This window comes from Lynx canadensis, chromosome A2, assembly GCF_007474595.2.
Source record: "Lynx canadensis isolate LIC74 chromosome A2, mLynCan4.pri.v2, whole genome shotgun sequence".
In the NCBI taxonomy this organism is placed as follows: Eukaryota; Metazoa; Chordata; class Mammalia; order Carnivora; family Felidae; genus Lynx; species Lynx canadensis.
Genome location: NC_044304.2, coordinates 1,256,383 through 1,278,303, shown reverse-complemented (window position 1 = coordinate 1,278,303; position 21,921 = coordinate 1,256,383). Strand labels below are relative to the sequence as shown.

General features: G+C 64.9%; 4 protein-coding genes across 9 annotated transcripts in view; 1 reads left to right on the top strand and 3 right to left on the bottom strand.

Moving 5' to 3' along the window:
- Positions 1-180: 180 nt before the first annotated feature.
- AMH (anti-Mullerian hormone) lies at positions 181-3,182 on the bottom strand. The gene is made up of 5 exons (XM_030336040.1): positions 2,556-3,182; positions 1,838-1,980; positions 1,520-1,628; positions 1,270-1,429; positions 181-1,193 (listed from the first exon to the last, which is right to left on the bottom strand). The coding sequence occupies exons 1-5, from the start codon at positions 2,992-2,994 to the stop codon at positions 266-268; spliced, it is 1,779 nt and encodes a 592-aa protein (XP_030191900.1). The 5' UTR covers positions 2,995-3,182; the 3' UTR covers positions 181-265.
- A 665-nt stretch (positions 3,183-3,847) lies between these two features.
- Positions 3,848-14,405, bottom strand: SF3A2 (splicing factor 3a subunit 2). Of its 4 annotated transcripts, none has more exons than XM_030336119.2 (10): positions 14,327-14,405; positions 9,990-10,073; positions 9,480-9,643; positions 8,231-8,302; positions 7,150-7,196; positions 6,611-6,720; positions 5,388-5,437; positions 5,169-5,309; positions 4,776-4,844; positions 3,848-4,671 (listed from the first exon to the last, which is right to left on the bottom strand). In XM_030336119.2, exons 3-10 carry the CDS (start codon positions 9,603-9,605, stop codon positions 3,871-3,873), a joined length of 1,416 nt encoding a protein of 471 aa, XP_030191979.1. In that variant the 5' UTR covers positions 9,606-9,643; positions 9,990-10,073; positions 14,327-14,405; the 3' UTR covers positions 3,848-3,870. The 4 variants fall into 4 exon arrangements, with proteins under 4 accessions (XP_030191979.1, XP_030191997.1, XP_030191988.1 ...); XM_030336137.2 differs by having other exon boundaries at positions 10,014-10,073; XM_030336128.2 differs by having other exon boundaries at positions 9,990-10,076; positions 14,327-14,397.
- A 266-nt stretch (positions 14,406-14,671) lies between these two features.
- Positions 14,672-17,194, top strand: PLEKHJ1 (pleckstrin homology domain containing J1). The gene is made up of 6 exons (XM_030336548.1): positions 14,672-15,014; positions 15,143-15,210; positions 15,304-15,370; positions 16,242-16,332; positions 16,428-16,491; positions 16,573-17,194. Exons 1-6 carry the CDS (start codon positions 14,807-14,809, stop codon positions 16,636-16,638), a joined length of 564 nt encoding a protein of 187 aa, XP_030192408.1. The 5' UTR covers positions 14,672-14,806; the 3' UTR covers positions 16,639-17,194.
- A 568-nt stretch (positions 17,195-17,762) lies between these two features.
- Positions 17,763-21,921, bottom strand: part of DOT1L (DOT1 like histone lysine methyltransferase) — a 63,936-nt gene continuing 59,777 nt past the window's right edge. For all 3 annotated transcript variants that reach the window (XM_030335769.1, XM_030335761.1, XM_030335789.1), the window contains one exon: positions 17,763-20,714. Coding sequence is in view for 1 of the 3 variants with exons in the window: in XM_030335789.1 (XP_030191649.1) it covers positions 20,707-20,714 (8 nt within the window). In the remaining 2 variants the exon portion in view is untranslated. The remainder of the gene's footprint in view (positions 20,715-21,921) is intronic.

Below are 21,921 nucleotides of genomic sequence, written 5' to 3'. Positions count from 1 at the left end.
CCTGGGCCCGAATGGCGGAGATGCTAGCTCTAAGGGGAGATTGGGGGGGGGGGGGGGGGGCGCCGGCCCCGCAGCGCCCCGCCCCCGCCCCGCCCCTCCTGCCAGTGGCTGCCGGTCCCCAGCGCGGGCGCGCGCGCGCGCGCGCACACACACACACACACACACACACACACGTCAGCCTGTGCTTGCTGGTCTTTATTGGGGCGATGATGGGGGTCCGAATAAATACGGGCGGGGACGCCACTCGGGGGGCACGGTGCGGGGCTCACCGGCAGCCGCACTCGGTGGCCACCATGTTGGGCACGTGGTGCGCGCTGATGCGCTCCTCCGACAGGCTGATGAGGAGCTTGCCCGCGTAGGCCGTGGGCACGCAGCAGGGCGGGCGCGCCAGGGCGGCGCCGCGGGCCTGCATCTTGAGCAGCAGCACCACGTGGTTGCCGTAGCGCGGGTTGCGGTCGGACTGCGGCCAGCCGCACGCGCCCTGGCAGTTGTTGGCCTGGTACGTCTCCGGGATGAGCACGGAGCGCTCGGCGCGCAGGTCCACGCTCAGCTCGCGCAGCGCGCACGGCCCGTCGGCCGCCCCGGCCCCCGCGCTGCGCTGCGCCCGCGCCGGTCCGCCCTGCTCGCGCCCGCGCCACTCCGCGCGCAGACCCTGCAGCGCCTTGAGCAGCAGCAGCGCGCGCAGCGGGCCGCCCGGGCCGCCGGGGGCCCCCGGGGCCCCCGAGTCCCCCGAGTCCCCCGAATCCCCGGGGCACAGCGCGAGCAGGCGCGCCAGCAGCGGCGTGGCGGCCGGCGGCAGCCCCGGGAGCCCGCGCAGCTCGGCGGCCGCGGCCTGCAGCTCGGCGGCCACGCGACGCGCTAGGCCGGCGGCCCAGGGCGCGGACGCCGGGCCGCGCGGCGGCGCGGGGTCCCCGGCGGCGGCGGCGGCGGCGGCGGCGGTGGGCGTGGCGGGTGGCAGCAGAAGCAGCAGCAGCGGCTCGTCGCCGCCGTTGAGCAGGCGCTCCTGCGCCGCGGGGTCCGACAGGTTGACCAGGCCCTGCGGGAAGCCGGCCAGCGCGCCGGGGTCCAGGGCCAGGCGCGGCGGCGAGGCCTGGGCCGGGGGCCCCCGCAGCGCGCGCACCAGGCGCGTGAGCGTCTCCAGGAAGGGGTCGGCGCCGGACCGTGGCTCCTTAGGCGCCTGCTCCTGGGAGGGCCTGGAAGGCGGAGTTGGGCGGTAGGGGCAGGTGCAGGGTTCCCCTCCCGACACCCCCAACGTGGGCCTGCGCACACCTGGGCGGCGGGAGAGGCACTTGGTCCAGCAGGCCACGCGCGGGCAGCGGTGCAGGCGCGGGCCCCGGCAGCAGGAGCAGCGCCGGGGTCATGCGTGTGAAGCAGCGGGGGTCGGGGCCGAACAGCAGCTCCTGCAGCTGGGCGGTGCTCAGGGGCGCACCTGCGTGGCGGGGCACGGGGGCCTGGCTGAGCGGGGGCCGAGGACCGCGGGCCGCCCACCCTTGCCCGGTCCCTCTCTCGGAGAGCCTACCGTCTCTGCGGGGTTGCAGGGTCAGGGTGAGCCCGGGGCTGCGCCAGGCCCCTTCTGGGTGGTCCACCGCCAGCACCAGGTAGCGGGTGTCCCGGGACTGACAGAGGCTCTGTGGAGATGGGGGCTCAGCCTAGCCAGATGGGAGGGCGAGGACACCAGCCCTGCTCTGCCCATTGCCCTTGACACCCCCCTTCAAGGTTCCAACCAGGGGACTTGGAATCTTTCTGTTCAGCACAGTTAAAAAACCCCATTCCCCCTCCTCTGCTGGGTGAGGGCTCCTGGAGGCCCCAGAACTAACCCCCTTCAACACCCCAGTACCTGGGTGCCTGGCAGCCCAGCCCCTGTGACCGTGACCTCGGGGCCAGGGCCAGGGTACAGCACCAGCATCGCCAGCTCTAGGGGACCGGCCCCTCCAGGCGGGGGCTCCTGGAACTTCAGTGAGGGTGTCGGCTCCCATGTCACTGTGGCCAGGAGGGACAAATAGGGAAGGGGCAACACCTGAGTCACCGAGGCCCCAGCCCCTCCCCGAAGCCCGTCTTGCAGTCCTGCGGGGAGAGCCCCCACCCGTACCGGGAGAGGCTTGACACCCAGCCATCGGGTGCAGGGCCTTGCCCCAATACGAGGAGCCTGGAGCACCCCTGGGGTCTCTGTCTGGGGCTCTCCTTAGTTGGGGGAGCCCATAGGGTCCCCTGGGAAACCATTTCCTCCAGCAGCTCCTGGGAACAGGCCACACACTACCCTTGGAGGGGGGGTGTGGGCGGAGCATGGCTCTGCCCCGACTCCCTTCTGCTCCTTCATGGGGTGGGGGGGGGGGCGGTGAACACCTCCCAGGAGGGCTGCAGGAGGGGTGGGCATGGAAGCAAAGCATCGGGGGGTTTGCAGCCCCCAGACACGAAGGGCCCCCACTTCCTGGGCCCTCAGCCTCAGCCTTCCCAGGAGGCCAAGATGGGTCTAGAGTTGGGCTCCGGCAGGACCCGGTCTGGAAAGAGTGGTGGCAGCGTGGCACCCCCCAGGCCGTGGCCCCCTCCCTACGTACCTTCCTCCAGGTGCAGCACCACCAGCCGCCGCCCCCCGGGCTCCCCCAGCCACGCCTGCAGCTGCCGCAGAGAGAACAGGGCGGCCTGCCTGTCCCTGGGGGTGCAAACTCCAAAGGTGGCCAGGCCGTGGGGACCCCAGCGGGCCCGTCGCACAGCCTCGAGGAAGGCGTGCTCGTAGCCTCTCAGCGCCCCCACCACCCGAAGCGGGGAGCCGCTCCCGTTACCACCCCTGTCCAGCGTCACCAGGCACAGGGGGTCTTGGGGACTGCCCGGGGGCTGCCAGTCCCAATCCGGGTGGAAGATGAGACCCCCGGTGCCTGTGGCTGGCCCCCCAGGCGGGGCCGGGGCGCTGGAGACCTCTTCCCCAGGGTCCCCGGCCATCAGCAGAGCCCCCATCACCGACAGCACCAGGGCCGGCGGAGAGAGCAGACCAGGCATCCTGGCTGCTGTGAGGGGCCGTGTTGCTCTGGCTTATGTGGAGGAGACCGGGATGTTTGTGCAGGAGCAAAGCCCCTATCTCCTTCTGGGGTGTGACCTTGGGGGCCAACGTCTGGTGCCCCACCGTGGGCCTGGGCAGGCAGAGGAGCCTCTCAAAGCCTCTTCTGTTCCAGCCTGACCGCCTATCTTCCTACCCGTGATACAGAGTGCCGCCCGTGCCCAGTTGGTCCAACGACTGTCCTTGATGAGGTTTTCCCCTCTGCAGGAGGGAGTGGGAACCAGACCAGGGAGCGACAGCGCAGACGATCAACAGCTCTGGGATGGGGGCAGGGGGGCAGGCGCCCTGGAGGCCTCCGGCACCCGGCTCTGATGGGGACCAGAGATCTTGGCGTTCAGACCGCTGGGTGCATGGGCTTGGCCGGAGGGTGGTCCCCCAGCGAAGCTGGGGCTCCCCAAGTGCTCGCTCACACTGCCTCTTGGCACCCTGGAGCTGCAGAAGCACAGCCATTTGGCTGGAGACCCCAAGGAGGGTGAGCGGCCGCAGAAGAGAGCCCAGACCCGCTGCTGACTGCCTGGGTCTGTCCTTCACCCACCGGCATCCTGGGAGGACACAGGGACACCGAGGCCCCAACCCCAAGCTCCCCACACGTACGGTGGGGGTGCACGTGGGTGTTCGCCAGCAGCGAGTGAAGCTACCACACCTACTGACCCACAGAGGCCCCCCCCCCCCCCGTTCCCCCACACAGCAGGTCACTTCGGGCATCAGGGGAGACCGTTTAATGACCGTCGGGGACATGGCACAACCCTGCACAAAAGCACACAGCTTGGAGAGAAACAGGACAAGACAGCGAACTGGCCTGGAGAAGGGGCAGCTTTTTAGTTGGCTGGGGGAGGGGGCGGAATGTTCCCAGGGCCCTCGGAGGGCAGCGGGGGCCTCAGCATCGGAGGCATGGGAGTTGGGGGGTGAACCCCGGGATTTGAGGGGTGAACTCCAGGAGGCTGGGGGTGAACCCCAGGAGCTGGAGGATGGACCCCAGGAGCAGATGGGTGGACCCCAGGAGGTGGGGGGTGAACCCCGGGAGGCTGGGGGTGGATCCCTGGGGCTGGGGGGTGGACCCCAGGAGCTGGAGGGTGGACGCCAGGGGCCTGGGGGTGAACCGCGGGAGCTGCGGGGTGCACCCCTGGAGCTTGGGGGTGAACTGCAGGAGCTGGAGGGTGGACCCCTGGGGCCTGGGGGTGAACCCCAGCAGACGGGGGAGGGTGGACACCCGGGGCAGGGGGGTGGACCCCTGGGGCTGGAGGGTGGACGCCCGGAGCAGGGGGGTGGACCCCAGATGCTGGGGGGTGCACCACTGGTGTCGGGGGGTGGACCCCGGGAGCCGGGGGGTGGACTCCTGGTGCGGGGGGGTGGACCCCAGATGTTGGGGGGTGGACCCCAGGAGCTGGTGGGGGCAGCTGGGGAGGGCCCGGAGGCCCGGAGGGTGCAGGCCCGCTGGGCGGCATGGGCGGAAGGGGCAGGCCTCCTGGCGGTGGCGGGGGCAGAGACTCTGGCAGCGGTGGCCGGGGGGGCAGACCGTTCATCAGGGGGGGCGGGGGGCGCTTCACCCCGGGGGGCCCAGCAGGGAGGCTTGGCGGGGCTGGAGGCTTCTCCATCTTGAAGTGGAACTGGAGGAAAAACTGGAGAAGACGGAGGGGGCTGAGCGGCGGTCCAGAGGGGACAGGCCGGCCGGGGCAGATGCCCAAGGCCCCACGAGCGCCTGGACCCAGACCCACTCACTCACCTGCTTCGTTTCCCGATTCCAGTGGGTCCAGAACTTGCCCTCGGCCTTGTCGATCTCCCTGCTTGGCACCTGTGTGGGGAGGGGGGTGGAGCGGGGCCTTGAGGACCACGACGGATCTGGGGTGGCGGCGGCTGATGTCCCAGCCCGGCTACCTAGCAGCCCTGGGGCCCCGGGGAAAGGCTGTGCTCTTTGCCCGGGACGGGGTTACGGGTCCCCAGACAGCCTGGCCACACAAGGGTGTCTTCCCACCAGGGTCACGTCAGGCTCTCTGCCCTTCGGCGGGGACCCACCTCTGGACGCCCAGCCCCCGGCTGTCGGTTCACCCAGCTCCCCAGCCTTCCAGAGGCCGCGACCCACTGGGGGACGGCTGCTGGGGGACCCCGTGGGTGCTACCTTGAAGGCGATGGTCTCGTAGGGCTCGGCGGCCATCAGGAGGTACTGCCAGCGCCGGTCCGGAGGCTCGATCCTCTGCTCGTAGGCGGACATAAAGCGGTGGCGGGGCATGACGCCCTCGGCGATCTCGGGGTAGTCGATCTGGGGGGGAGGGCAGGTGGCAGCGCCGCCGTTCAAGGGACCCCCTCCCGCCCCCAGTCGGGCTCCGGCTGCCCCTACCTGGAAGAGGAGACTCTGCTGGCCCATCTCTGTGTCCCTCTGCTTGGTCACTGCAACACACGAAGGGATCAGGTCCAGGCCAGCTCGTGCTCCCGGAGGCTAAGGGACCACGGGTGTGGACGAACGCCACCCGCGAACGGGAGGGCAGGACACTGGGGCCCGTTGTCTGGCTGGTGAACCAGGGCTACGTGTAGCTGGGACGGCTACCGCCCAGGACCGTGGGGTCCCTGCCTGAGGTCACAGAGTCAGGGGTGCGCGTGGGCAGGACGCGGGCCCTGTGGCCCTTACCTCGAGGCCTGGGACGACACTCCATGGAATCTGAAGCGGGGGCACGCTGTGCACACACAGCAAGCGGGGTCTGTGCCCCTGCTTCTGGGAGGACGCCCTTCACGTTAGAGCCCTGCAGCCAGGCCTCCAGTGGCCCCGTTCTCACTTGCAGACCGCTCTCCATACAGCTCTGGAACATGCCGCGCTCCCCCCCCAAGCCCTCCAGCGTCTCCCCATGACACTCAGGACAGAGACCAGGTGGCCTACCATGGCCCAAAGGCCTTTGGTGGCCTCCACCTGCTCCCCCCACCCCCCTCAGATCCTGTCATCCCAGCCCTAGCTTATCAAGCAGACCTGCCCCAGGACCTTTGCGCTGCTGTGTCGGGCTTGGAGTGCCAGTCATGCACAGACGTCACTACCTTTAGTTAGAACAGCTGCCTGGTAACTTTTTCTTTCTAACTCCTGGAAACATAGTCCTCTATATTCCAATGGAGCCACTTAACCTACTTTCTGGCAGGTGATCCAAGAACCCTCCTCTCTGCCGTCAGTTCCACTAAATAAGTGGTTTCTTACACAGACCTTCACCCTCTCCTCCTTCAGGCTGAAGCACCAACACCCTGTCCCAAGGTCAAGGAAAGGACCCCCCCCCCTCCATGGTCACTCATGTCCCCCAACAGCACAGTAAAGAACCACCTGCTCCCAAGACACGGGGACACGGGGCCCGAAAAGCCGTGACACTCTGTTACGGCTGTTTGGGAAAGTTCACAGGAAAGGGGGGCCAAGGGGGGCCGCTGGTCCCAGCCTAGTCCTTCCGATGGGAAACAGGAGAGGCACGGACAAGTGGGGGTCTCTGCAGCAAAGGGCCAGAGAACAGCAGCTTCTGTGTGGCTCAAGGACAGGGCTGGGGGTCACGCCCAGCCCCGGCTGCGGGCCAGACTGCCCCCAGACAGAATTACCTTTGTAGCCCGGGCGGCCGATCTTCACAAACTTCTTCACCTCCACCTTGACCTTCTCTGGCGCCGGCTGGGCGGGGGCCTCTTTGGCCTCCTTGGCGGCTCGCCGGGCCCTGCAGGCAGGACAGAGACGGCACTGTGGCCCCCCACACGGGCCGCCAAGGCCACAGGCCCAGGTGCTGGGAGCTGTCCAACCCTCACAGCGACCTTGGGAGTTTGAGAGGCCAGGGGCACAGGGGTGGGGGTGCTGGTTGGGGGGTCCCAGGGTTCGCACGCAGTGGGGCTGGGACAGGCTCGGGGCACCTCTGTCCCCATCACATTTTGTGCTGCCCCTCACTAGGGGGTCTTCTGTGACCCTCACCTCTCTCCCCGTGTTACAGAAGCCCCAGGCTGCAACACAATCAGCTTGACCGCTGGGGAAAGAGCACCTCCCGCTCCTCCTCGCGCCCACCCTCTGCTCGGCCCCAAGGCCCGGGAGACCCCGTGAAGCAGCTCCTGGAGGGGCTGGACCCCGGGCGCCGGAAGGGGGCCCAGGTACTCACAAGTTGGTCTGATGCTTCTTCCCCTGGGTGTGCGCCAGGTAACTCCCCTGCAGCGGGAAAAGCACACGGGTGGTTCGAGACCAGGTGAGCGAGGGTGGGGAGGGCAGAGAGGAGCCGGCCTCCGGCCACAGGCCCTGCCTCGAGGCGGGCGCTGGGTGGCTGCCGGACGGACAAGCTCCGGCACGTTCGCACGAAGCGGAGCAACACCGAGCCGGAGAAGGCGTCTGCGAGCGCCCGCTGTCACGGCAAGTGGGGCTCGGGAAGGCTCGCCGCCCACTGCTGCGGGGGGTGATCAGTGGGCCCGGCTGCACGGTGGAGGCTGGTACCCCCCAAGTGACATGCCCCGTGACCGCCAGGGTCCGACCTGACGACAGCCCAGGGGACCTCTCCACACGGAGCGGGGCGAACTCCCCGTTTCTCGATCGCCAGGGGAGCACTGGTGGCGTCTGGGGAAGTTTGTGGTGGTCGTGACCGGGGCGGTCCTGGCATCGAGCGGGTGGGGGACGCGGCTCAGCACCCCGAGAACGACCCGACTCCTCCGTCAGCACTGCCGAGGGGGACAGACCGTGCGACTCGGCACCACTTGTGACCGAGAACAACCCGAACGCTCAACAACGGGAAAGGGGAAAGCCGGCTCTACTCGCTCCGGAGCGGATCCGCGCACCGTGTGCACGCGGCAGACTACGACCTCCCGTCACTGAAAGAGCCCAGTTGGAGCCACACCGACGAGATCCCAAAAACCGGATCTAGAACTCCCGGGCACGGGCCTGGCCCAGGGCCGACGGCGCGCTCCCGCAGTAACGGTAGCAGCGGGGGTTACGGCGCAGCAGGGGGACTGGGGGGGGGGGGGGGGGAAGCAGACCGGGGACGGGGTGCTTGGCCTGTGCCCGGAGCACGCAGGGTCTCCCCTAAAGGATGTGCCCGAGAGCGCAGTCTGCTGAGGTAGCAGGCCCGAGCCCCTCCACCCTCGGGCGGGCTCTGAACGATGTCCCGGAACTACGAAGGGGGCAGCGCTGCCGGGCCAGGCGGCGGGGGACCCCGACGCGCAGCAGCAGAATCCACCCCGGAGCCGAGAACGCACCTCGTTGTTGTGCAGGGTCAGGCACAGCTTGCACTCGTAGGAGCCCAGGTGGTTCTTCATGAAGTAAGGGTCCTGGGGAGAGAAACATCCGTCAGCGGCGACCGTGGCCCCGCATGCGCCGCGAAGAGCCAGAGCCCGGTCTTTGTCCAAGCAGCAGAGGCGGCTGCTTTCCCTCGGGCAGGGGGCCGGGAGGAGCCCGCGGCCCAGGCTCCACGGGGCCCTCCTGAGGCAGCACCGCGGCACCCCCCCCCCTCCCCCCGGATCCCGGGGACACAGGCCGCTCGGCAGGGCTGGGGGCCCACGATACTGGTTCTCCACGCCGCCCCGGTGGCGGTTCCAGGTCCGGAAGGAAGCAGCGCCAGGACGGCACGGCGCCCGTCGCTAACCTCGCCGGCTTTGCCAAGCTCTGCGGCACAAGCCAGACACCAGAACAAAAGCAAACGCCTCGACAAAGGCCCGTGGGAGACCCTGGTCTCTGCGCGCGGGGTTCCCAGGCCAGCCACGCAGCCTTCCACGAACAGGGGCGGCGGCACAGACCCACGGGGGTTCAAATCCTAACTCGCTGTCCCGTAACTGTGTCGTCGTTGGCCGTGACGGTTCTCCCTCGTCTCCTTGGGAAAACGGGGACGGGAACAGAGCTGACCTCACAGGTGAGGCCTGGCACAGGGTGAGAGCTCTCGTCTCAGAGGAGTTTGAAGTCTAAGGGGCACCATGCGTGGACCCAGGGCACACTGGGGGACGTCTGGGGACACCGGAGTTTGTCACAGTTGGGGTGATCCTGGCACTGAGTGGGTGGGGGCCGGGATGCTGCTGGGCTGCCAACAGCACCCGGGATGCTCTGGCCCTACATGTCCGCAGCGCCGACGGGCAAATCCCGGTCTACCGACAGCCCTGAACCGCCAAATAAAACGTTGCCCTTCACTGCTCATGGCCAGAACGTCAATCCACCCGACGCTGTCTTAGTCCTCGCCACTGGCAATTCCCCACGCCTCTGGCCAGTCAGTCACACAAAAAGCTCACGCGATAACCCCCCTCCCCCCCTCTGAACAGCAGGCGGTCTCTGGGGTGGACAGCTGGAGCTGCTCTAGGTCAAGTTCCCTTGATTACAGACCGGGACCCGAGGCCCGGAGCGCTGGGCAGCGGGGCGAAGGGCACCAGGTGCGGGTGTACTGAATGTGGCTCCATTGACAGAAGGCAGAGCGAGGGAACACGGGACGGAGGGGGGCTTCCTGCCCTCGGTTCGACCCACCTTGTTGATGTCAATGGTCTCCAGGGCCAGCTGCCGGAGGCGCTCCCTGCGGTCTCGGTTGCTCTCTGAGGAGGAGGCCACGCCTCCACTCCCCGTCTTACCCCCAGGGCGATGCTGGAAGTCCATGGTGATGGCCTTGGGGCTTGACCAGACCCCGGAGAAACCTGCAGGGACAAAGGAGAGGCTGTGACAGTGCAGGGCACAGCAGGGGACAGGGCAGGAGAGACACCCCCCCCACCCTCTACAGTCTCCCATCCCTCCCTCTGCCCCCCACCCCATAGTCTCCCACCCCCCCCCCCAACTCCTGGTGGGGACAAGCCTCGTCGCCCCCCACCCCCGCCAATCTTCAGGTAGGCTGGGGCCCAGAATGGCCCAGGCACACACAAACCAGGAACAGGATGAACAGGATGCCTGGCCCTGGGGGAGGCCTGGACAGGAAGCCCCCGCAGCCCGAAAGGTGTAAAGGCTCAGAGACCCAAAAGGGCAACGAGGAAGAAACGGCCAAGCCACCTGCTTCAGGAAGCCTTTCCGGACCTTGGCCCGAAGTCTCTGTGTCTGCTCACGTCTCCGGAGTCCTGTAGCTCAGCCGAAAACCTGCTGAAGAGGAGGAAGAGAATCTACCTGTTCCTCCTAACGCACAAGAGACATTCAAGACCTGCCTGTGGCCCAGGAGGGCTCCCCTGAGCCCTCGATACCCTGTTCCACTCCCTGCCACAGTGCCTCCCACGTTCTTCCAGACTCGGCTCAAACCCAACCCCCAGGCACCTCTCTCGAGTCTCTGAACACTCTGCCTCTTGACTGGTCAGTATCAGCCCCGCTGGCTTAAACCCACACTACCTTGTCTCTGCAGAAGTGAGCTCACAGGGACAGGCCCAGCAGTGAACATGACCGCACAAAGACGCCCCCGTTCTAATCCCCAAAACAGTAAACGTGGAACCACATATGGCAAAAAGGACCTCGCAGGCGGGATCGATTCAAGGTCCCGAAGTGGGGGAGACCCTGGGTTCCCCAGGGGCCCAGTGTCCTCACGAGGGAGGCAGAGGGTCGGAGGCAGAGAGCCGGGCAGACCCTGTGCTGCCGGCCGCGAGGATGAGGAGGGGCCACAGGCCGAGGACGCGGTGCCTCTGGAAGCCGGAAAAAGGGGGAGACGGGGCTCCCTGGGGCCCCTAGAAGGAGCACAGCCCTCCATTTTATACTTCTGATTTCCAGAACCGCATAGTAATAAGTCTGTAGCCCTTAAACCACTAACTTCCTGGTGATTTGCTATAGTGGCCACACGCAAGGAACACAGGGGGTACAGACGAGCTGTGCTGTGGACCTTGGAGTCACCCTGTAACTCTAGAGGAACCTCGACCTCTCCCTGGCCCGGTTCTTATCCTCTGGATGAGCACACGAAGACCTCACACCCGGGAACCAGCAACGCGACCTTCCGGATGGCTGCCGACTCAGGGCAGTTATACCGCTCACAGGGTCAGACCCTGTATTACAGAAGGACGCCTGGAGCTTCCCACTTTGAAACGCTGTCAGGCCAAGTGTGGAGGCCAAGCACCGCCAACTATCCCAATCACTCCATCACACGGCACTTGGTCCTGAGAAGAGGGTACAACGCCAGGAGCACCCCCTGCCAGGGAGGCAAGTGCATCGGCCCACGGAACCCCCGCTGCCTTGCCACCTGTGCCGTTTGCGGCGAGCCCAGGGAAAGCTGCACCCCAACCCTCCCAGGGGGGATCCCCGTGGTCCTGGCTGCCAGACCTGGTCACAGGCTCCGTGGGGGAGGTCCTGCCAGGGGCTGAGCTGTGCCGGCATCTGCCGTGAAGCACCCGCTGTGCCTGGGGAGACTCCAGCGTTTCTGGGGGAAGTGGTGAGAAACTCCTGGGGTCAGGGGGGGAGGGGGGAGCACAGAGGGACACGACTGGCCCTCGCTGCTGCCCGCAGCACGGCCGGGGCTGGGGAGGTCTCTCCCACAGGTCTTGAGTGACTTACGGGCCTCCGTGAGGAGCCTCCCACCTTCTCAAGGACATTACGGGAGAGCGTTCACCCAAACAATGAAATGGGGTGCCTGTGGGGGAGCGTGTGCTGATCAAGTGAGCAGCAGCTGACAGTAGATGAAAACGTGCTCAACGTCACTGTCCCCAGGGAACCGCAAATCAAAACCACACGGACGCACTGCCTCCCGCCCATCAGGATGGCTGTTGCCAGAAACAGAAAACAAAGGCAACTCTCCGGAGTCCGGGCCGGACTCAGGAGGCAGCGGTGTCCCCCCGTCTGCAGAGGAGAGGACGACACAAGCTCAAGGCCCAGGACACAGTCTGTGCTGATGCCTTGTTTCCCGTCATGTGTTACATGGGTGACGCTTCCGGAACACTCCACGGACCCAGTGGGAGCAAAGAGCTGCCCAAGTGACCCGGAAGGCAACGTCTTAAGAAAGCCAAGGGTTCCCACAAGTTTGGTGATGAGCCCGGTTCCTTCTTAATGGCGAGATAAGGCCCTCGAATGCTAGAGGCCGGCTGGGGAGTGTGCCCCGCGGGTGTCAGCTCAGGGAAACCCGACTCAGATACTGAACTGGTCGCCACGTCAGAGAGAAACCAGTGACCACTAGAGACCCAAACTGCTGGTTCCTAGCAGCGCACTGCACACATCATCCCTGTCCCCGCCTCCATCCCCAAGAGATCTCGTGCCCAGGGGCCTCGACAGACTGCTGGCACAGACCGGAGTTTCATCGTCAGAAGGACTGGAACGAAGGGACACTGCACTTGGGCTGGCACTGTGGGGGAGAGTCCAGGAGAGGAGGGAGGGCCAGGCCGAAAAGAGGGAATCCCATCAAAACCTGCCCACCAAACAGCAGGCAGCCTGCCCTTCCCCCACGCCTTGCCCAGCAGGGCCAGCTGGAGGCCCCCAGCAAGAGCACCAGAGACCGCATTCTCCCGGGAGCACCAGAGACCAGCTCCTGGGACTCTGGCCGCTGGGGTCTCGCACGCCCCAGAGAAAACACCAGCGCCTTCCCAGGCTGGCCGGGCAGTGAGACTCACTAAGTGAAGCTGGCAATTCAAACATAACCAGATACGAAAAACCCCGTGTATCAAGAAAGGAAGGAAAGGAAAAGAAAAAGGAGGAAAGGAAATGAAGAAAGAAAGAAAAGGAAGAAAGAAACCTGAGGGAAACGTCCCCAGATGATGGCAGCGTCCTCCTTGATTACCGGACAGGGCACTACACCACGAAAGCAGTGCAACCCGCCAAAAGTTAGCAAGGCGAATTAAAACCAGAAGGAAACTTCAGAAACACGGAATGATCCAAACAAAACACAGAACATGAGAGCTTGGAAGCACGAATTAAGCAAGCCTTTTACAAAAGGGAATAAAAAAGGGGAAAATAGGTCAAATTTCAGAGCAATAATAGAAAGCAGCACGGGGAGCCTTACCAAAGATATGCGAGAGCCTTACCAGAGAGACAATATCCCAGGGCTGAGGAATCTGACAGTTCAGACAGAAACAAACAAAAACCCATCAACGAAAACAATCGTGAAACTCTACACCGCCAAGAAAAACCTCCAGTTTCTATCAAAGGAGAAAAACAGAAACAAAAGGTCAGACACCAAAGGAGAATCAGACCAGAGACAAGCAACACTTTCTCAGTCTCAAGATGAATTTTCAACCTAGACTTTTACACTCCAATTTCCAACCGCGAGAGTAAGGAAATAACCAAGGGCTCAAAATCAATTCCTTTGAAAGCTATCTGGAGATGCATCCCGACACAACGAAGGAAAACAAACAGATGATCCGACTGAAAACAGAAGCCAACTCAGGAGAACACGCACAGAAAGTTCTAGACAGCTGCTCCACTGCAGGGGACAGAAGCAGGCACGTGCCAGCCTCTGAGGGGATGCTTCTGTGGTGGGGGTGGAGGTGGGTGAGGGACGAGGAAACAATTTGTTTAAACCCAGGGAAAAATACAATCAATACGTGTTGAGATGTTGGGAGCTTCGAGGAAAAAAATTTAACAGGTCAAGAAAACCAGGCTAACAGGAAAAATGCAGAAGTTGGGGTTTTTTTTTGGGGGGGGGGGGAGGGAGAACAATGGAAGAAAAGCACACAAGTGACCCCGATAATTGCCTTCGCAGCAGAGAATACTTTCAGCCTCAGGAAACAGGTCTAACGATGTCGCTAAAACTGCAGAAAACGCATTCAGAGAGCGGAAGGGGAAGCTGCCGTGGGTGGGCGGGAGGCAGAAAACAAGACCCACCAATCATCAGAGAACTCGGCAGGTCAGGCCCCAAACCCACACGGCCAGAGAGACCCGCTCCTTACAAAAGCAAGGGCTCCCTTTACGGAGAGGGAGGCGGCCTCCGGGGCCCAACGAGGGAGCGGGAAGCTAGCAAGCGGATGATCAGCGCCAGCTCCTCTAGGCCCGGAAAAGCAGCCCCGGGCACGCGAGTCTGACCAGGGCCAGTTAACGGGCTCTGGCCGCCTGGGGGCGGCGCCGAGCGCCCCGCCCCCAGGACCGCGCTCCCCACTCGGCGGGCCCGGGGCGGCCGTTGTATCCCCCACACAACAGGGGCGGGCATGGAAGCTTCCCGGACCCGAGAGACTCAGGACCGCACAACCACGGCGAAGAGCCGCAAATCAGTGCTCGCAGGGGTCCTAGGGGCGCGGAGGGCACCATGTGAGCCGCCACCCGACCCGATCCCACGGGCCTACGGAGAGACTTCCGAGGACGCGGGACTCGTTTGGCTGTCCTGGCGCGCGGCCGTCGGGAACCCCAAAGCCGCCCGGCCCTCGCTCGCACCCCCCGCCGCCCGCGTACGCTCCCGTCCAGGGAAGCCAGGGCCTCGGGGGCCCCCCCGCCCTCACCGTGCTCCGCTCCTCACTCCGCGCCCGCCGCCACTACGACTACGTTACGCGCAAGCGCATCTCATCCTAGGGAAATACTTCCGGGGACGAAGCGGGCAGGGCCTCCCGAGTGCGCATGCCCGCCCTGCCCGGAGAGGTGGGCCGGAGGCTCGGGAGGCGCGAGAAAAGGGGGCGGGACTGAGAGTATGGGCCGGGATTCTAAGTGCGCGTGCGCACCAGCCTCTTAACGCCTTCTCAGTGGCTCTAATTCGCGCGGGCTCAAGTCTCGCGGGAGGTCGGGTTGCGACTCGTTCCGCTCCGCCTGCTTCTGTCCGCTTCGGCAAAGGGCGCCACTGGTCGTGAGGGTACCTTACTCTGTTCCCACCCCGGATCCAGCTTATTGCGCAGTTATATGTGACGGTCGTCTGTTTTGTTTACCGTCTCCTGCGCGCCGCGCGCCCGAGGTCGACGGGATGGGTGGTTGGGCAGCGCGCAAGCGCAATGGCTGCGGTAGTACTTCCGGGAGGACGGCGCTGTGGGACTTTTTTGGCGCGAGGGCGGCCGGCGGCCCGGAGGGCGCGGCTCGCGCTCCGTGTTTTGGGTCCGGGCGGCGCCATGCGCTACAACGAGAAGGAGCTGCAGGCGCTCTCCCGGCAGCCTGCCGAGCTGGCGGCCGAGCTCGGCATGCGGGGCCCCAAGAAAGGCAGCGGTGAGCGGGCCGGGTCACCGAGGCGGGCGCAGGGGGACGCGGGCGCAGGGGGACGCGGGCGGGCGGGCGGGCGGGCGGACGGGGGTGGGCGGCCACCAAGCCCGCGCGAGCCTGCCCTGTGCTCGCAGTGCTGAAGCGGCGACTGGTGAAGCTGGTGGTCAACTTCCTTTTCTACTTTCGGACGGACGAGGCCGAGGTAGGCCGCCCGGGGGGCGCCCTGGAGCGCACGGGGGCCGGGGTTCCCCCGGAGGCGCGCCCCCACCCTCGCCTGCTCCTCCTCTTCCCGCAGCCCGTCGGAGCCCTACTGCTGGAGCACTGCAGAGTCACCCAGGAAGAGCCCAGCGGCTTCTCCATCAGTGAGTGTCGGGCGTGGCGGACGAGGCCGGCCGCGACCCCAGCCCCGCCCTGCCCCGCCTGCCTCTGCCGAGATCAAGTCCACTGCCCCGGGCTGCCCAAGGTCGAGCTGGGCCTTCCCGCTGGGCGGGCGCCGCATTCTAGCGCCCCGCGGTGCCCGCCCCAGATCCACTAGGACTTTGTCTCTCGCTGGGGAGCCCTGCACCCCTCGGGTGCCGTCCTCTGGGCCTTGCGGAGCATCCTCCCGGGTCCTGAGGGGATCGGGTTGGTAGCGAGGAAAGACGGAGTTTCTACAAGTTTCCCGTGCCACATGTTGAAGGGCTTAAACGGCAGGAACGTGTGCTCCCCCAGATCTGGAGGGCGGAAGTCTGAGATCAGGGTGTGTGTGCAGGCGTGGTTCCTTGTTAAGAAGACGTTTTGCCATGCTTTCCTGACTTCTGGGGGTCGCCAGCGATCCAGGGTGCTCCTTGCCCGTGCTTCTCTGTAGAATCATGTCCCCCCAGCCTGTGTTCATTCTCACGTGGTTTACTCTCCTTGTTTGGTTGTGTCCAGATTTTCATTTTTGACAAGGACACAAATTCTGTTAGACTTGGTGCCAGTTTTGTTGTAGTCTAATCTCGTAGTAAGTCATTACGTCGGTAACTGTTGTGTATTCAAATAAGGTCACGTGTTTAGGTTCTAGACTTGAACGTACCGTTTTAGGGACAGAATTCCATCCAGGGCACAGCTGGTGAGAAGTCCTGAGCCTGGGCTTGGACTGGAGGAAGGGACAGTTTTGGACAGCGGGTCGCGGGAAGCTGAGGCCTGAGGGGGAGGGGGAGTTGGGGGGGGGGTTGAGCCGGGGAATGAGATGGGGACTGCCTCCCCCTGCAGGCTTCATCGAGGATCCAGAGAGGAAGTATCACTTTGAGTGCCGCAGTGAGGAACAGTGTCAGGAGTGGATGGGGGCTCTGCGTCGAGCCAGGTGGGGTGTGGGCCCGGTGGGGGGGGGGGGGGGGGGGGGGGTCTGGGCCGGGGGCAGAGCAGGACTCTGTGAGCACACGTCGCTTTCTCCCCCAGCTACGAGTTCATGCGGAGAAGCCTTATATTCTACAGAAATGAGATCCAGAAAATGACCGGCAAGGTGCACAGAGGGCTGGGGGCCGGGGTGGGATGGAGCGCGGCCTCTGGGGCCTGAGCTGACACCACCTGTTCACCCGCACAGGACCCCCTGGAGCAGTTTGGCATCTCCGAGGAGGCCAGGTTCCAGCTGGGTGGCTTGAAGGCCTGAGTGTGGGGTGGGGCTTTTCAGCTTTTCTACTGGGGCTGGAAGAGCCCTCCCCGTCCTCACCAGGCCCTGGGGTTCCTGGCCAGGCCTGCATTTGCTGCAGCAGACTTCAGAAACCCAAGACTGGTGGAGGTGGGCGGGGGCAGGTTGGAGAGACAACCCAGTGACCCCACCCCCACCCCCACCCTGGTGCCTCAGGCCCACCCCCTGACTCCCCCCCCCCCCCCCCCAGACTGGTCTGGCACCTGCTGGTGCCACATGCTGCTACCGGGGGATGAGTGTCCCCTCCCAGAAGCTGTGCCCAGCCCTTGGGTGTATCCATCTGGGGCCTGAAGCGCCCAAGGCTGGTGCAGCCCTGCCTCCCTGTGCGGGCTGAATGTCCGAAGCTAGATGATGCTGTGAAGGGCGTGGGGGCCGGGCCTCCTGGAGCCACTGTGAATTCTACTCCTGCCGACGACGGGCAAGCCCTGGCTGGGCGCCTCCGGGCGGGGAGCTGCAAGCATTGACTCAGGCCAGCGTGCTTGTTCTGTTCAAATAAAGGTACCTCTTTTCCACGTGGGACGGTGCTGCAGTGGACACGTGGAGGGCTGGCGGGCCGGGTGGTTGAGCCGGCTGCAGAAGGAAGCAGGGCCTAAATGGAACAGCAGTGCTCTCCAGGCCAGAGGTTTAAGTTCCCCGGGAGGAAGGGCTGGCCTGCCTGGATCAGGAGAGACCTAGAACCAGACCGCGGAGAGACGGGGAGGCTGGGTGAGGAACCCTAAGGTGATCCTGACTGGACCCCACTTCCAGGTCCCAGGCCTCCCTTGAGTCCAGGCAGGACCTCAGGAAGCATTTTGCCAACGTACAAGTCCTAAATTAGTTGGTTTTACTTCAAAAGGGAAGCGTGCTGGCTTGCACTGACCTATTCAGGTGTAGGCACAGGCAGGGCGAGGCCGGGTGGGGTGGGGTGGGCCGGGCCGGGCCCTCCCTGAGATGGGTGCTCACAGTCATGGTCTCACGGCTGCCTTGGGGGGCTTCTTCTGCGAGCCCCAGTCCTCCCACTTGGGGAGTGGGGAGTGTGGCCCCTGGCCCTCATGCCTCTCCCTCACCCTGTCGTAAGCAGAAAGAAATGGTTCCAGCAGACCAGGTTCAAATGAAAAGTATTTTATTACAGCGCCTAGAGGTGGAGATGCAGAGTGCGTGGGGGTTCTCTTAGGACAGGAGGAGGGTCGAGGCAGCAGCCCGGGGAGGGACAGGCCATGCCAGCACCCACCCCCAACTGAAACACAGTCTACCAGAAACACAAAGCGAAGCCCCCCCCATCTGAGTTACAAATTACGGTGGACACACGAAAAACGAGCCAGTGTGGCTGGACCATGGGGAGGAGGACAGGGGCCGGAAAGGAACCGTGTCCTGCTGTGGAGCGAGCGGTGTGGATCAAGAGGGGCGCGTGAGGCTCACACGCGTCAGTCTGTAGCTGTGAGAAACGGCGACTGCCCGGGGGGCCGTTTTCCTTGTTGGGTTTTCCTGAGCAGAGCCACCCTGCGGCCCACCGGACTTCCCTGAAGGTGCCCGCAGTCAGCGGCGGCACCGGGGCCTTGCGCCCCACCGCCGCGCTGCCTTCCCTCCCACAGCCGGCCTTGCTGTTGGCGGCGGGGGCTGGGGGGTGGGGGGGGGACTGGTCCCGCGGTCAGGAGGGCCGAGGGGCTCAGGAAGGAGACTCCCTAGCCTAACCCGCCAGGGACAGCGGGGCCGCTGAGATTGGACACCGACGCTCGTGTGTGTGCGCCGTTTCTATCGGGAGGGTGCATATGGCACGTCGCTGGGGACCCCCCCGAAGCGATGCAGTGTTTGTGTACAGGGTTGCCCTGTTCTAGACCAGGGACTTGTGCCGTGACCTCTCTGCTGCGCACCCTGTAGTTTTTAGGGAGTCCTGGGCTCCTGACACGGGGTGGGAGGGCACCCTCTCAGAGAGGCCGAGCAGACACCGCCTTGTCCAGGAGGCCGGGGCTTGGGGTTCACAGGGGCGAGGCACAGCACCTTCACATGCCGGGGAGCACCGGCCCAGAGGGAGGGAGCCATGACCACCAGTTACAGGAGGATGAGCCAATTTCAAGAACCCATCACGAGCACCATCTTCTGCCTCAACTATTGGTCTGGACCGGCGACGTCACCCCCAGGGCAAGCAGGAAAGCAGGGCTCTCGCAGGGAGGGTCTGGCTGGTGGAAACCGGGGGTCCGGCCAACTTCCAAAGCTGAGCCAGTGGCCAGACCTGCCCTGCATAGACCGGTCGGCCATCTTGAGGTGGCGGGAGGCAGAAAACCATCCTCCAGCCCCGCCCGCCAGAAAGGCTGGCTCCAGCCCCGCCCCTGGGGGTGAGGAGGAAGTGGGGCCTGGCCTCGGCCCACCACACCGACCCTCCCAGGTAGGCAGAGGACTCCTGACATCCACACTTGGAGGGAGGCAGCCTTGCTGGCCAGACCAGACGAGGCAGGAGCTCAAGGCCTTTACTTGAGCAACAGGTTAGACCCTACACACAGCCCACCTTCAGAAAGAGGCAAGCTGCCTGTGTTCCTTGGTGGGTGCAAGCACCTGAGGACAGGGCTCTGACCCCTCCCCCGTCCTGGGGTTCAGGTCCCCTCCCAGGACCCTGGCTGACGTTGGTCCTTTCAGGGGATGGAAGGCTTCGGGGGGGGGGGGGGCACCCTTCTGAAGACTGTGGAGAGACACAGCACTGGTCAGCTGGGGGACCCGGGACCAGTCACAGACTGCTATGCTGGACCCTGCTGGCGACCTCTGGAAACATCTAAAACGACTCTCCTGACTTTTCCCTGGTCGCCTGCCCCCCCCCCCCCCCCCCCAGTGCATTCATTCCCAAGCACCATCAAGGCTGCTCCGGGGTAGGGGCCGGCTGAGACCGGGAGCAGCAATGCCAACTGGCCAGAGAGACACGGGCAGGGCGCGCGGGCCTGTCCGCTCTGCCCCAGGAGCCGCGGTGACGCAGAGTCCGGGGCTGAGGGCCGGCCCTGGGCCCCTGCCACTGTGTGCACTTGAATAAATAGAAAGGTTTCCCCCCTCACTTTTCTCTTTTCTTTTTTAGTTTACTGTGCGTTATACAATCTAAAAATAAATGAAGTCAAGTCTATGAAATTTATAAATTTTCATCACATCTCTATAAAATACTGTCACTCATCAGCGTGACTCTCTTCTGTACACACACACCAGGCACCCGTGACTAACCTGCCCCACGTCACCGGCCAACGTGCCGTGAGCTTACTACGCGCTTTGGTGGACGGCGGCGTGAGCCCCAGACGAGCAGAGACGCACAAAAGTAAACGCACTTGCCGCGCCAGCTGGCCACGCCAGCGGGGAGTCGGGTACCAGACCTTCCTCGCGAGCACCACTCAGAACGGGCTCCGTGCAGGAGCGGGGAGGGCCTGGCCCTCCCACGCCCACCGGCCGTTCCTATGCCAAAGGCGCTGATCCCAGGACCGGGGTGGGGGGGGGGGAGGGGGGGGCAACAGTCTGGTGGGAGCCGTTCACAGTGATGGGGAGGGGGCTTCTTCTGAGGAATGTCACAACAGAGCGAGCCACCCCCCGCCTGGAGACAGCCGTGCCTTTGGTATAGGAAGAGCGGCGGGGACAAACGGGGCAGGCGCCTCACGGCCTGGGTTTGGCGTTGGTCAACCTCCAGTCAGCACCAAGAGGACGAGGCGGCAGCGAGGCCCGCGTCGAGATAGCACCGGGACCGGCGGTCAGCGTGTCCGCGGGCGGGCCAGTCCTTCGGGTGGACGTCTTTATATAGATCCTCTCATATATAGTATTTACATTTCTCAATAGGTCGCCTTTACGACTCCGGTGGAGTAAAATAAGTCAGAATGTTTATACTTTTTAAAAAACGATAAATACTTTATCTAAAACTATCAACAGTACGAGCTGGAGCCAGGCCCCAGCATCTCCCGCAGGTGTGCGCAGCGCTGATTCACAGTAGAGCCTCGTCCCCTGTCCTCGGTCTGTCCCGCCGTCCCGTGGCCGCTGCCGCACCGCCGGCCCAGCCCGTGCGTGCATAGGTCTCACGGTTGAGGTAGAATCCTAGTTACCTGCGGAGACCAGCGCGGGAGGAAAGGCAGCATTAGCGTTCCGCTCGGTGGGGGGGGACCCGCACATTCCCCCAGGCCAGGGAGCCACACCTCCTACAGACAAATGGCGGCGCACGGTCAGACAGACAGGCTGTGGTCGCTGCAGGCCCCACCTCTGCTGGCAGGGACCGCCCCCTCCCCAGCCCCGCCCCCCGCCCCCCGGTCCACACCCCCTGGCCCTCCTCCCCAGGAGCCTTGGAGCCGAGGCCCTCCCGGGCCGCCACCTGCCAGGCACTGCTCACAGTCCCGCCCCGGGGGGGGGGGGGGGGGGGGGGGGGGGTGGGGGGGACCGCGTGCGACAGCAGCAGTGGTCCACTGTGGGCCAGGACCGGAGCCTGCTGCCCAGACGCTTCCACGCGTACACCTCTGACCTCTTCGAAGCCAGTCTCGGCCGCACAAAACGCCTGCTCTGACAGCGTGAGGCCACCACACGCGAAAGCTGCTCTACCTTCTGGACTTTTCCAACGGGACTGAGGCACAACCTCAGTCCGGGCTGTCTACCGACCTGCACTCTGACTGGGAGGGCATCAGACTCCAGCGGCCCCCGCCCCTCCCGTCTGTTTCCACTTAAACACGCGGCAGACGGTTGAGGACGGCCCGGCCCCAGCACCCTGTCAGCGCCCGGCTTCCTTTTCTCAAGTCCTCGCCTGGAGGGCCCCTCACCCCCAGGGACGCCAAGCAGCACCAGAAGTGGCCACGCCAGCTGCACCAGGGCCTGGCTTCCTAACGCGGGCACACAGCCGGCAGAGGAGCGGACGCAAACCCTCCCCGAACAGGCCTCACAGAGACCTTCCTCACCCGTTTCCAAGCACGGGCCCTTCCTACACTGCCCTCCGCTGAACCTCCACTGACCGCCCCGAGGCAGGGGCCGCGTTCCTCCGAGCAGGAGGGGCTGTGTGCTGCGGCCACCAGCACAAAGCGCTGCCCACGACCTAGGCAGCCCCTTCCTCTCTGGCCGGTGCCACGCAGCCCCATACCCACTGGCTCCCAGGGCCCGCAGGCAGGGGGCTCCAGCTCAGGAGCCCGAGGCTCGAACGCCAAGTGTGGATGGCCGTCTACACACTGCCTTTTCCTTAAGACCTACAAAGCGCACCGGGGAGACAGGCTGCGGGAGGCCCAAGAGCAGACAGACGGCGAGGCTGAGCTCCGAGCTGCCCCTGTGGCCGGG

Bases quoted from the DNA above. Each gene is read 5' to 3' on its own strand.
- AMH (XM_030336040.1), bottom strand. From the start codon at position 2,994: ATGCCTGGTCTGCTCTCTCCGCCGGCCCTGGTGCTGTCGGTGATGGGG. The intron at 1,981-2,555 runs GTACGTAGGGAG...TCCTGGCCACAG, and splicing joins GGTGCTGCACCTGGAGGAAG to TGACATGGGAGCCGACACCC. The intron at 1,430-1,519 runs GTAGGCTCTCCG...CCCGCCACGCAG, and splicing joins CCTGCAACCCCGCAGAGACG to GTGCGCCCCTGAGCACCGCC.
- SF3A2 (XM_030336119.2), bottom strand. From the start codon at position 9,605: ATGGACTTCCAGCATCGCCCTGGGGGTAAGACGGGGAGTGGAGGCGTG. The intron at 8,303-9,479 runs GTGGGTCGAACC...TTCTCTCCCCAG, and splicing joins AGACCATTGACATCAACAAG to GACCCTTACTTCATGAAGAA. The intron at 5,310-5,387 runs GTAGGGGCAGCC...CCTCCCCCCCAG, and splicing joins AGCAGAGTCTCCTCTTCCAG to ATCGACTACCCCGAGATCGC.
- PLEKHJ1 (XM_030336548.1), top strand. From the start codon at position 14,807: ATGGCTGCGGTAGTACTTCCGGGAGGACGGCGCTGTGGGACTTTTTTG. The intron at 15,371-16,241 runs GTGAGTGTCGGG...CTCCCCCTGCAG, and splicing joins GCCCAGCGGCTTCTCCATCA to GCTTCATCGAGGATCCAGAG. The intron at 16,492-16,572 runs GTGCACAGAGGG...TCACCCGCACAG, and splicing joins TCCAGAAAATGACCGGCAAG to GACCCCCTGGAGCAGTTTGG.